The sequence below is a fragment of the Meles meles genome, chromosome 8 (genome assembly GCF_922984935.1).
Source record: "Meles meles chromosome 8, mMelMel3.1 paternal haplotype, whole genome shotgun sequence".
NCBI classification, from domain to species: domain Eukaryota; kingdom Metazoa; phylum Chordata; class Mammalia; order Carnivora; family Mustelidae; genus Meles; species Meles meles.
Window position 1 is genome coordinate 3,062,185 of NC_060073.1, and position 12,493 is coordinate 3,074,677.

At 57.6% G+C, this 12,493-nt stretch overlaps 1 protein-coding gene across 2 annotated transcripts in view; it reads left to right on the forward strand.

Annotated features, from left to right (window-relative positions):
• The window catches only part of SHANK2 (SH3 and multiple ankyrin repeat domains 2), a 459,520-nt gene that overhangs the window by 428,328 nt on the left and 18,699 nt on the right, over window positions 1–12,493 (forward strand). For both annotated transcript variants that reach the window (XM_046014851.1, XM_046014852.1), the window contains 4 exons: window positions 6,578–6,713; window positions 7,279–7,359; window positions 7,653–7,661; window positions 9,021–9,041. In XM_046014851.1, coding sequence (XP_045870807.1) covers window positions 6,578–6,713; window positions 7,279–7,359; window positions 7,653–7,661; window positions 9,021–9,041 — 247 coding nt within the window. The remainder of the gene's footprint in view (window positions 1–6,577; window positions 6,714–7,278; window positions 7,360–7,652; window positions 7,662–9,020; window positions 9,042–12,493) is intronic.

A 12,493-nucleotide genomic window follows, 5' to 3' on the forward strand; every position in this document is an offset into this window, starting at 1 on the left:
ATTTTAGAACATTTTGTTACAGAAAGAGATCTCACACCCATTGACAGTCATTCCTCACCGCCCCCCCCCCCCCCGTCCCCTTCTCTTTGCTGCTAGGAGTAACACCAGGAAATTTTGTGTGCAGGAACTTGTTTGAGCCTGTCTTCAGTTCTCTTGGGAATATGCCTGGAGGGGAGTTTCTGGGTCATCTCATATCTCTGTGTTGAACTTTCTGAGGAATTGTCAAACGATTATTCAAAGTGGTTGAAGTCTCTCTTGTGTGATAGTTATATAGGAGCTCCACCCATTGGAAACCTTGTGTTCATTTGCTTTCGACCTCTGTGTCTTTGTACCTAAAGTGCACACACAAAATATTAGATCTTTCTTTGTAACCCATTTGTATAATCGCTGCTTTTTACCTAGTTTTATTCCGTTCACATTTAATGTAATTATTAGTGCCATTCAGTGTAGGCCCACCAGTTTGTTTCTGTTTATCTGTTCTTTTTTCCTCTGGTCTCCTTGGATTATTTGACTATTTTTATTGTTTTAAGATTTATTTATTTAAGAGAGAGAGAGAACATGCTTGCACATGCAGGGGGTGGGGCAGAGGGAGCCACAGACTCCCTGCTGAGCAGAGCGCCCAATATGAGGCTCGATTCCAGGACCCTGAGATCATGACCTGAACTGAAGGCAGACGCTTCACCTACTGAGCCCCCCAGTCACCCCTACTGACTACTTTTAGAACTCCATTGTAATATACCGCCTTTTGTCATACTTTATGTTCTCTTTAGTGGCGGGCTCTGGGACTACAATATACATCCTTCACATTTCCGTGCACTTAGAATTCATACTTTACCTGTGTATTTACCATTTCCGATATCCTCAGGCCTCTAAGATCTAATATTCCCATCCAGCTTGAAGAACTGCCTTTAACAGCAGGTCTGCTGGCAACAAATTCTCATGGTTTTCATTTATCTACCTTCATTATTTAAAGATATGTTCGCTGGATATAGAATTCTAGGTTGGCAGTTATTTTATTTATGCAGTTTAAAAGGATCCACAGTCTTGCCTCTGTGGTCTCTGATGTGAAGTTCATAGTCATCGAAATCACTGTTCTTCTTTAAGGAATGGGTCATGTTTCTCTGGCTGCTTTAAGAGTTCCCCGTTTTACCTTTGGCTTTCAGCAGATTGGCTGTAATGTGCCTGGGTGAGATTTTCTTTATATTTACCCTGTTCGGGATTCATTGAGTTGTTTGTTTTTGTTTTGTTTTGTTTTTAACTTATTTTTTAATGATTTTATTTATTTGACAGAGAGAGAGAGAGAGAGAGAAAGCACAAGGAGGCAGAGCAGCAGGCAGAGGGAGAGGGAGAAGCAGGCTCTCCACTGAGCAGAGAGCCCGATGCGGGGCCCGATCCCAGGACCCCAAGATCATGACCCGAGCGGAAGGCAGAGGCTCAACCCACTGAGCCACCCAGGTGCCCCAAGTTGTTTTGTGTTTTTGTTTTTTTTTTAAGATTTTATTTATTTGAGAGAGAGAGCAGGACTGGGTTTGGGGGCGAGGGAGATGCAGGCTCCTGGCTGAGCAGGGAGCCTGATGTGGGCCTCAATCCCAGGACCCTGGGATCCTGCAAGGCAGACAGTTAACCTACCGAGCCACCAGGTACACACCTTCACTTGGTTTCTAAATCTGTAAATTTATGTCCTTCACCTGACTGGGAAAGTTTTCAGCCATCATTTTTTTAAATTCTCTTTCTGACCCATTTTCTCCCTTTGTTCTGGGATTCCAAATTCTTACCTTCTAGGACTTGAAATATTAGACATTTTGACATTGTCCCATGAGTCCTTAAGATTCTCTTCACTTTGGAAATCCTTTCTCTCTTTTGTCGTATTGGATAAATTCTGTTGATGTTTCTTCAAGTTCACTCTTTGCTCCACCATATCCATCTCACTATTAAGCCCATCCATTGTATTTCTTAACTTACAACATTGTATTTTTTCAGTTTTAACATTCTCTCTTCTTTTTACATTTTTATTTCTAGGATATTTCCTACCTTTTATGCAATAGGAGTGTATTTTCCTATACTGAGATGAGTATTGTTATAATGCTGCTTTAAATCCTTGTCTGATAACTCCAACATCTTGGGCATGCCTGGGTTCATCAAGTAGGTTTTCACCATATCCTGAATATTGTAAAGGTTATGCTGTGACAATCTGGATTCTGTTACATTCCTTGGATGAGTGTAGATGTTTGCACTTTAACTGATAATTACCTTGGTTAGTTTCAAACTAGAAAGTGTCCAGCCCACAGTAACAGCAGCTCAAATTTAGGTTCAGGCACTTTAGCCTCATCTGCAAGCTGTGCTGGTCAGGCCTGTGCAGGCACAGTTCATACATGCATCAGAGATCTGTAGTTTACACATAGCACATGGAGCTGCCGTTCTCTGGTGCTCTCTTTTCTGGGATTCTCCCCCCACTTTGACAGCTGTGGCCACCCCACATTCTGTCCTCTGACTTCTTAAGCCAGAAAAGCTGCCATTTTCCATTAGAGTTTCAGGTGACCTGCATTACACTCTGTCCATAGCCCAAAGCTTCCAATTTTCCACTCCCTCCAAAATCTGCCTACCTCAGTTCACATCCCAGAGCTTTCACGGAGTCGTTGTTTGTTTGAGTTTGGGGGTGAGGGGATTATTTTTTTCCCAAACGGTGTTGCCTACAGAGGAGTTGGTCTTAGGAGCTTTCTTTACCTTACCCCCCAACCTCCGATTTTGTACCCACACTCCCAGTTAAGTGTGCACATAAAGTCATTTCCAGGATGCCTGGGTGGCTCAGCCAGTTAAGCACCTGACTCTTGGTTTCAGCTCAGGTCATCATCTCAGGGTCATGAGATCAAGCCCCACACTGGGCTCCAAGCTGGGTGTGGAGTCCGCTTAAAAGTCTCTCTCTCTTCCTTCCTACACTTGCTCACTCTCTCAAATAAATATATTTTTTAAAAAGCCATTTTCCAATAAACAGTGTCAACAAAAAAAAATCTGCCACATTCCCTTCATTAGGAAGCAACTAGAGAATATCCTTTACCAAAAATGACACAGCTTTTTACCAAGTAACAATATGCCCAGGAGTTGTGGGATTCAGGTGAGCCCAACACAAGACCAGATGGAAAGGAATCCTGGGGCACAGGATCGAAGAACACCGGAACCCACACTGTGCCGAGAAGAGCAGAAGTCTTTGGGAGCGATTTCTTCAACAAGATAAACTTAGCAAAATACCCAACATATCTGAAGATCTTGAAAAGAGATTTACATAATTAGGAAGCATTTGGATTGGAATTACTGTTAAGTACATAGAAAATTAAACCAACACACAAACAACAGAGAATGATTTCGCTCCGGGGAAAACATGCTGTATGGGAAAAAAACAAAGTAATCGTAACACACTACAAGGCTTGGCTACGAACAGACAACACTGCCTGGTCGCGAGCTACATCCCGAGTGTTGATCCAGTTGGAGTTCTGACAGAGCCACAACCTGGGGGTGGAAGCCCTGGGGGAGGAGAGGGAGCAATGGAAGAAAAGACCCGAATTAGTGATTCCCAGCCGAGGGGGATTCTGACCTCCCCGTGGACGTTTGGTGATGTCTGGAAACACATCCAGTGATCACGTTTGGGAGGAAGGGGTTGTGGCAAGCAGACAGCGTGTGGAATCCAGGGGTGCTCACCAACATACTCGCGTGTGCTTGCACAACAGAGAACTAACTGGTCCACGACTGCAGGGGCGCCACTGTTCAGAAACCCCGAGCAAGGTCATCGTTTGCCGTGGTGGTGTGTCAGCAGACGACGTCTAAAATGTAAACACCAAGGAGCAGCTACATCAGCATGTGGAGAGGCACAGGGCTAGAGCAGGAAGCATGTGCCGAAGGCTCTGGGAGTGAGAAGGGCCCCTGGTTGGCGCGTCCTCTGGGTTTTGTAGCAAGGCTTGTAGACCCAGCTCTTTAAGCCGTGTGTGTGTCTTCCATCCGGAAGACGACGATGGTTTAGAAAAGCACAAAAGTGCAGAGGAAGGCTTGTCTTTGTGTTCTTCACAGAAGTTCTCTGAACTGTGGTGGACGCCAGGTTTGCGTTCTTGCCGTCCACCAGGATGTGGCCGCGGTGTACTACCTTCTAGGTGGTCCCACGTCTGTATATAAGAATGATGAATGGAGAGACCTGCTACTCTGCCCTGCCATTAACCAGACTGTGGTTTATAATCTGTCTCTTTGAGACTACAATCCCAGGAGCCTCCAGATTTGTGTTCACCTTCTCCAAATGTGGCAGGAGACTGTGGCACACGCATCCCCCACGTGGCAGCGTACCAGCATCGCAGGCCCCGGTGCTCTGCGCAATGTGCCAACCCGGGCATCTGAGGAAGCAGGGAACATTTCATCTTCTCGGTCTCTATGGCTCCTGTCCCCACACACGCGGTTCACAGCATCTGTTAGGGCCGGTGGCTGGTTCCAAAGTCCTGTCATGGGATAAACTGAATTTTGAGTTCGTTTAGAGGCTGGGAAATTCTAAAGCAGGCTCTGCTCTTGCTCCTGGGGCGCCCTGTGCTGGGGAGGAGACTGGAGCTGAGGGTCCCGTCCTGCCTCTGGTCCTGGTCTTGTGGGTTCAAGTTGAACGGTGCTGCCTTGCACCTCCGCCTGCTCTTCTGGCAGGAGGGTATTGGTAGGCATCACGGCACACGCACCTGGCACCCCTGTGCCCTCGCTATCAGAGTGCTCACCCGTGCACCTGTGACGGCCACAAAAGCCCGGAGCCACGCTGCCCATGGCTCGGACCTTGGTATGTTTCTCCGGAGGAAGAACTCCATCCAAAGCAGGGTGGGAAGGTGCAGCTGGTTGAGGGGAGGGGGCACCGGGAAAGGAGAGCATGAAAGGCCCACAGTCAGAGCAGGCTTGAGAAGCCAGTCCTTGTGTCCCGTAGCAGGTGCCACTCTTGTCCTCACTAGGACGCAGAGGCGGCTGGGAGTGCAGTTCTGTTTTGGGGGGCCCAGCCTGAGGAGTTGCCAGACAGGACTGCCGAAGGCAAAGACTCTCCCCTAACGGATGGACAGAGGCAGGGTCTGGGGCACTGCCGGCGCCCATCCTCCTGCACAGGGCCCCCCCCCACCCCCACCCGGCTCCCACTCCCCGGCCCCTCCTGCCTGGACCAGTTGTCTCAGGCGGCACTCAATACAGCCGGGGTCACACTTGGTCACGGACTCGGGTGTGGCCAACCCCGAGAACGTGAGCTGCAGAGGGCAGGGACAGAGCGCCTGCCAGGATCACCCCTAGGTCCCGGCTGTTAGTGGGTGCTCTGAGCAAGAGTGGTGGATGACGGAACGAGCAACGTCACTTCCCTGGGGCACGTACAGGAAAGGTGGGGAGGGGAGGGGCATCATTTGTCACCAAGAACAGCTGCGACATGCCCCCCCCCCCAAGAGTCCTCCTGCTGTGTGCTCCGAGGCGCTCCGGGAAGAGTGCGCCCATCACTGGCGTGCGGACCTGGCTGCACGGGCGTGGGCACGGTGAGAAGTCACTAAGTCTGGTAACGTCTCTGCCTGAAGCGACCTTGCACTTTAAAGGTTTTTGGGGAATCCGCAGCGGGAGCAAGTGCACGGGGCTGTCGGTTGTGGGTGGGCCTGGCGCTGGTTCTTCTCACTTGTTCTTTGCAGTGGGGGCTCTTCTTTCTTGGAGGACAGTGCAGGGGGTGGCCATGAACTCCACCACCTGTGGGTTCACTCCCTGTGCTGCCCCTCCGTGCCTGGCACGCCCCCCCGGGTGCCAGAGCCCCCTCAGGACAGGGCCAGTTCACCAGGCCGGGGGTGTGCGGCCCAGCCCCTGAGATCTGCCTCCCTCTGCACTCAGCCCCGCGGTCCGGCCTGTCTTCGTGCCCGCGCCCGGGGCAGCGGGTGGCAGCGGACAAAGCAGGTCTGCCACGGGACCCAGCTCTGGGAGGCGCCGTCCCGGTTCTGCCTGCTGATGCCATGGGGACAGATGGAGGTCAAGAGACGGGCCGCGGCCAGGAGGTCAGCAAATACCTGAGTGGCCACGATGGGGGTCTCATCTTGGATCCCTGGATAAGCAGGGCAGGGACCTGGAGCCCTCAGTGCCTCGTCGGCCAAGATTTTACGCCTTCTCCAGCCTCCCTGGTAGGCGAGGAGGAAGGAGGGAGCACCTGGAGGAAATGGGCCATTTCATGTGTGTTCCCCCAAATACGTGAGAAACAATCAGTGTTTCCCCTTCAGTGTGAAAACGGAAAGCGGTAGGGCCACACTCCGGACCCTGGAAATCCGGCGGCCAGGAACTTGGTCCCAGCCCTGCCCAGAGTGAGCACCTCAGTGCCCTCGGGTGAGACCAGCAGCTGGGAACTGCCCCGCACGGCGCGATGCCCTCCACCCCCCCCGCCACGGTCAGGGGGCGTGCAGCCCCCAGGGCTTTGGTTCCAAAGCCACAGTGGTTTCACGCTGTTAGTCTGCTGACCATCCGTCCCTCCGTCAGGAGGCAGGGCTATTGCCGCGCAGGGGTGGGCACTGCTCCCTTCAGCCCCCGCGGCCCCACACCCACAGCCCCTGTCTTCCCACAGGTGAACAACGAGAACGTTGTCAAGGTCGGCCACCGGCAAGTGGTGAACATGATCCGCCAGGGAGGAAACCACCTCATCCTCAAGGTGGTCACGGTGACCAGGAATCTCGACCCGGATGACACTGCCAGGAAAAAAGGTGCCCGCCCTGCCCCGCCCCTGCGCTCCAGCCTCCTGGGCTTGGACACGCTCAGGTGCCCCCCACACCCCCTCCCGCTGGGGGGGCCAGCCCTCTCAGAGGAGGGAAAGAAGCCACAAAGGGAGGTGGAGAGATGCCTGCGGGCTCGCGCACCGGACACAGGGGGCAGCACGCACAGCTGTGCCCAGCAGCCGGGGCCTGGGGGGCGTCCGCGCACGTACGAAGCCCACGCCCTTGCCGTGATGAGGGGGTGGCAGCCAGGGAGGGGCCGCGAGGCTGCTGGAACCGTCAGTCCCGTTAGTCACTGGCAGGCTCAGCGCAGACAGAGCTGAACCGGCCTCCCCTCCGCGGATTTCTCGCTCAGGGAGGGCAGGCTGGTCCCGGCCCGAGTGCAGCCTCACTGCGGGACCGCTGCTGCTCCCCAGCCTGGGGGGACGCCCGCCTGCCCACCTTCCCCGCAGGCTCAGGGCCGCCGGCTCCCAGACTGTGCGGGAAGCGTGGCGGTGGGGCGGGCGCCATCCTGGCCAGGTTCTCACACCTCTGTCTCTCCCGTCTGCCCCTCAAGCTCCCCCGCCTCCCAAGCGTGCTCCAACCACGGCCCTCACCCTGCGCTCCAAGTCCATGACCTCGGAGCTGGAGGAGCTCGGTAAGAGTCGCCCGTCTGGCCCGCCCAGCCCCGCGCTGTCGCCAGCACCTGGGACGCAGTGGGACCGGCCTCCGCGCAGCCTCAGGCCATGCATGGCCTTTGCTCGCTTGCTTGCCCTGGTCTCTCTGCCCCTGAAACCCAGGAATGGCCTCGGGTTCCTGTGTGCGGGCGGCTCCCACGTTGGCATCTCCGTGGGCATCCTGCTGGCTTCGGGGGTGGTTACTTGTTCCGCCTTTTCCTCTCTTCGGCTCATCTAACATTGTTTTGTTTTGAATTTTTGGGCCTCTCACTAGTGGACAAAGGTAAGCTGCCCCACAGTGTTCCCTAAACAGCTTCCCTAGGCCTCCCCTCCTCCCCCAGCCCCAACCGAACTCTGCCTCGCTGGTGCTCTGTGCACGGCTCGACCAGAGAGCTCCGTCCCCCGGGTTTGACGTAGACAGTGGTGGGGCGGACAGGCTTGGCGAGCTGCACACCGGGGGTAGGGAGCTCCTGGCGTCTTCTAGAAGGTCTGCCAGGAACAGGAAGGCCGTAGCCGTTGTCCCCGCCGGATAGACAGGGAAGGGCATGCAGAACCTCGCGGGCCCTGGGTCCAGTGGCACCGGTGGCTGCTGGGGGAAGGAGGACCCTGGAGCCGGTGTGGGCTGCCTGGATGCTGGCTAAATGTCATGCTTGGGCGTCACCATGGAGCCCAGGGACACATTTGGAAGGAGGCTGGCTCTGACCACACGGAAGTGGCGAGTGGGCCGACAGGCTCTGCGGAGAATGCGGAGAGGGCCTCGCCGGGTGCTAGAGTGGGCATCTGCGCACGGGACCCGCCCCCCAGGCCCGGCTGACCCAGCGGGGGGACACGTGACAGTGACTCCCCTCGCTGGTGCTGGACCGGCCTCACTCCCACCTGACCCCAGCCTTCGCGGGGGACATTCGGGACCCTCCCTCCCAGGAAGGACGGAGCAGCCCCTCTTCTTTGCCGCATTCTCGGGGAGGGGGTCTCCTCCCTCCATAGTGGGTGCAGCTAGATGGTCCTTCCCCGGCCCTGGCCACCTCCCAGCCATCACCCCTCACCGGTCACTGAGGCCTAGCCTTCTGGAAACGAGCACCCCTGCCAAGAACGGGTAGCCCCCACAAGCCCCTGTTCTCCTGGCCCCCTTCCTGACCACATCCTGTCCTTCCAAGCCAGGCTGCCCAGGAAAGCCTGACCATCCCCACGCACCCGGCCTGCCCCCGGCAGGGATGCCGCAGGGCCACTGCCCGTCCTACCACCAGGCAGCACGTGCCGCCCCGCCTCCTCCAAGGGGCCCCAGCATCTCGTGGCCCATGTCTTCCCCTATGCAGGGCTATGGGGCTCCTGAAGTCGGCCTCCGTTCTCACTCACATGCCACATTGGCACAGTGCTGGCAGGGGGCAGGGAGCTCAGTGGGAAGGTCGCCCCGAGACAGTGCCTCATCCGTGGCTAGGAAGCAGGTTGACCAGCTGGACATGTCAGGTGGGGAAGGTCACCCCATCCCCGGGTTCCTGGGGAAGCCATAAATCGAGCTCTCCAGAAACCCCGGCCTTCCGAGTCTAACCCCAGTGAGCGGCGGGTGAGGGTCAGGCGCCCCCAAGCCAGGTCCGGGGGGTTGTGCCGCCATCTCCAGACTCACGCTCCCCTTTCTGTTTGCAAGCCTCCATCCGGAAGAAGAAGGGTAAGGGACGAGCCCAGTGTCTGTCCCCAGCCCCCACCCGCACACCCTGTGGACAAGAACCCCCCTGTGGCTGTCGGCGTGGCATTTACACTGCCGTGACCTCGCGCTGTGTCCTCCCTGTGCCGGGGCCGCGGAGGGGCCCAGCTCCGGACCACGTCCTGTTGCCGTCTGTCCCGTCTGCTTTGCTTCTCCCATTGTGGCTCCTCGCCCCTCCGCGTGTCGTGCATTACCCCCAGAGCTGTGTCCTCACCATCGTGACTGGGAAGGCCGTGGGACCCTCAGGCTGTCACAGCTGGGCCTGCCCTACCGGTCGGCAGACTCTACGCTGTGTCCCGGCCACGGCCTCTCACAGCAAGCGCTCGGAAGCAGGCCAGCGGAGCCCCTGGCTCTCCCAGAGGCCCACGCCATGCTGTGCTTGAGCTGGCAAGAGGAGGGAGCCGACAGGCGTGGGGTGGGGCGTGGTCACCATGCTGTGAACAGCAGAGACACGGGCCCCTCCATATTCTGGGGTGCTTCTTACGTGGCTGCTAGTGACAAGCACCCCAACAACTGAAAGAGTACTTTCAAAACTGCTTTTGGGGGTGGGGGAGGGCGCAGAGTGGACCCCGTCGCGTGGCCCTAGGCACTGAGGCAAAGGGACAAGGCAGTCTTCTGAAGGCTGGAATCGAGGGGTGCGTCTGAGAAGCCAACAGGGCAGCATCCGGGGGCAGAACCGCAGGTCCTGGGGTGCCAAGACAGAGAGACCGAGAGCCTCCTTCCTCCCCTCTCTGGCCTCCACCCCTGCCCCCAGAGGCTGCCCTGGAGACTCCCAGGGGCCTTTTCAGGATGGGTCACCGTGTCAGCCGTGCGGTGGGTGCCCAGGACACAGAAAGCTTCCGGGGACTGCACCTGTCCCCGAGCACCCCTTCAATCCAGCCATCACTTGCTGTCTGCCATGCCGTCCTGCAGAAGGCCCCCAGCTCCCGGGAGCCACACTGCGCAGCAGAGCCGGCCGAGGAAGCCCTCTATACCCTCCAGGCCCCGTCCACTCTGCTCTCCTCCCTTCAGGGTGCCTCCAGCAGCCAGACACTCCACACTGTGGGGAAAGACAAGACACAGTCCTACGGCCAGCATGGCCCAGAGGAGAATCAACACAGAGGACAGGCAAGGGACCCACCTTGCTTTCCAGGGCAGAGAAGACTGGATGCAATTCGAGATGGAGTGCCCCTGTCCCCTATTTCCTGACCCTGGCCAGAGCAGGAGGCAGGTGTGCGCACAAGACCCCAATGGGCCCAGCGGCCATGGCCCACCCCACTCCCAGGGCACTGTGGGGCGCAGTGCAGAGCTCTGGGGCCCGTGCCAGCTGACGGTCCAGCCTCACGCAGCGGGGAGCATCAGACATCATTGGGCGCGTAGAGAAGCTCCTGCCCCACCACACTCTTCTGGGGGCTTGGGCTCCCCTCCTGAGAAGTATTCTCCAGCCTCCAGAGGGGCCGCGTGCATCAGAGGAAAGCCAGGCCTTTCCATCACACTGGTTGAGTAGTGTCCCCCCAATCCACATCCAGCTAGAACCTAGGAAAGGGACGCTATCTGGAAGCAGGCCCTTTGCCGATGTAGTCATGATCGGACTGTGACCGTGACCTCACAGGAGAGGCAGAGAGACGCAGAGGCTGAGCTCGGAGGGGCCAGGAATGAACACTCGGAGCCCCGGAACCTGGAAGAGGAGAGAAGGATCTCCCCGGAGCCTCCAGGAGGAACCGTCCTGCCGACACCTTGATTTGGGGATTCTGGCTTCCAGACTGATGGAGAGTAAAACTCCTTGTGTCCTGAACTGGCCACAGCAGTTCTAGGAAACTATCGCAGCTGGGAGAAGCCCCCAGCCCCAGCTCCTCCAGGCTGACGCCTGCTCTGGCTGTGAGTTTCCAGCTCCTTGTCTCAAGAACCCCTTGCTTTTGTCCTCCAGCGTTTCCAGCACCTGCCCTAGTCCCCAGACAGCGTGCTTGTGGGAACAAGGGTGAACGGGCCTCCAGGAGAGTCTCCAGCCCCAGGCAGCTCAGGGTAAGAGCCAGGCTGGATGGTGGGACTGGCCTCACCGTGGCCTCCCAACCTACCGGCACCTCTGGCTACACCCGCAGACCCATCCCATGGAAGGCGGGAGATGCCTGGGGGCCCTCGGGCCAGGAATAGCCCGGCTGGGGTCAGAGCGGCCCTCCCCACGCCTCTACGCCTCCTGAGGAAACTGAGCCAGAGGGGGTCCGGCTGGCCGCAGCTGGTGTCAGCCTGTGGGGCTGGTGGGGTCTGTGTTTCCCTCTTGCAGAGAAACTCCTGCCCAGGGTCTCACCCCGAGGGCTGGCTCGTGGGGCATGGGTTTGTGCAGTGGGAGGGCTCAGGGCCCACGGGGTGACTGGTGAAGCCTGTGGTCAAGGGTGTGCTCCTGGGCCGGGCGGCAGGGACTCCTGCTGCTCTGGCCCTCCCTGCTCCGGTTCCCACCGCACCTCACTCATCACTGTGCTGCCAAGCCCGCCCCCTCCCCCTAGAGCGCGCTTGTGCCCTCGCCCGGAAGCTTGCCCTTGATGGACGGTGAGCATCGCCCCGTGCCCTATACAGACCACAGACGTGCTTAGAAAGTTACAGTACAGCTCCCTCATCAACACTCCCCCAGCCAGTTTTCTAAGATTTGCTGGTTTTCAGATGTGTCTGCAGGACTGTTTTCAGCCACAGACTGTCTCATTTTAGGACTGCAGGGGGCTGGATTCACTAACCCTTTTCATCCGGAGCCCCTGAATAGAGACCCAAACCCCAGTTCTTGTCACCAAAACACACGACTCCTGAGAGCATCACAGCCCTGGCTCGTGGCCTGGCAGACAGCCTGCAGAGGTGCGGGCCGAGTGGTCCCAAGTCCGGTCCTGAGCCCAGCAGGCAGCTCCCTCGGAGACCGGAGCCAGGAGGGGACCCAGACCCCTGGGGAAGCATGTCCATGCGAGTCACAAGCCACACGAAGTGGCCCTCGCCGAAGCAGCAGGGACTCCCAGCCTTGCCCCCGACAAGCCCACGTGCTCTGCTATTCTGGCTCCAAGGGACATCCGGGTGGGGGCAGGACGACCGGGCATGCAACACAGACAAGGTTATCTGCTCAAGGTGGCCCTGGTCGCGGGCGGGCGAGCGTGGTGTGGACAGGGCCCTGACCGCCAGCAGCTCGACCAGGCAGACCATTCTGATGGCAATCCTAGATGTCCACCGCCCACCAGGGCTCGGCACCCCTGCCCGAAGATGGGGGCACGGCGGCCGGATGACCCCGGCTGGAGCTCCAGCTCCCACCACCCGGTCCCCAGCTTTTACCTGCATGACCTGCAGCACCTCGGATCCGGATTGTCCCAGGTGCTCATTAGGCTTAGGAGTGAGGCATTCAGAATTTCCACCAGGGACGATTCTTAGCACGGGCCTGGCCTCACCTCGACACGCCCAGCATCCAA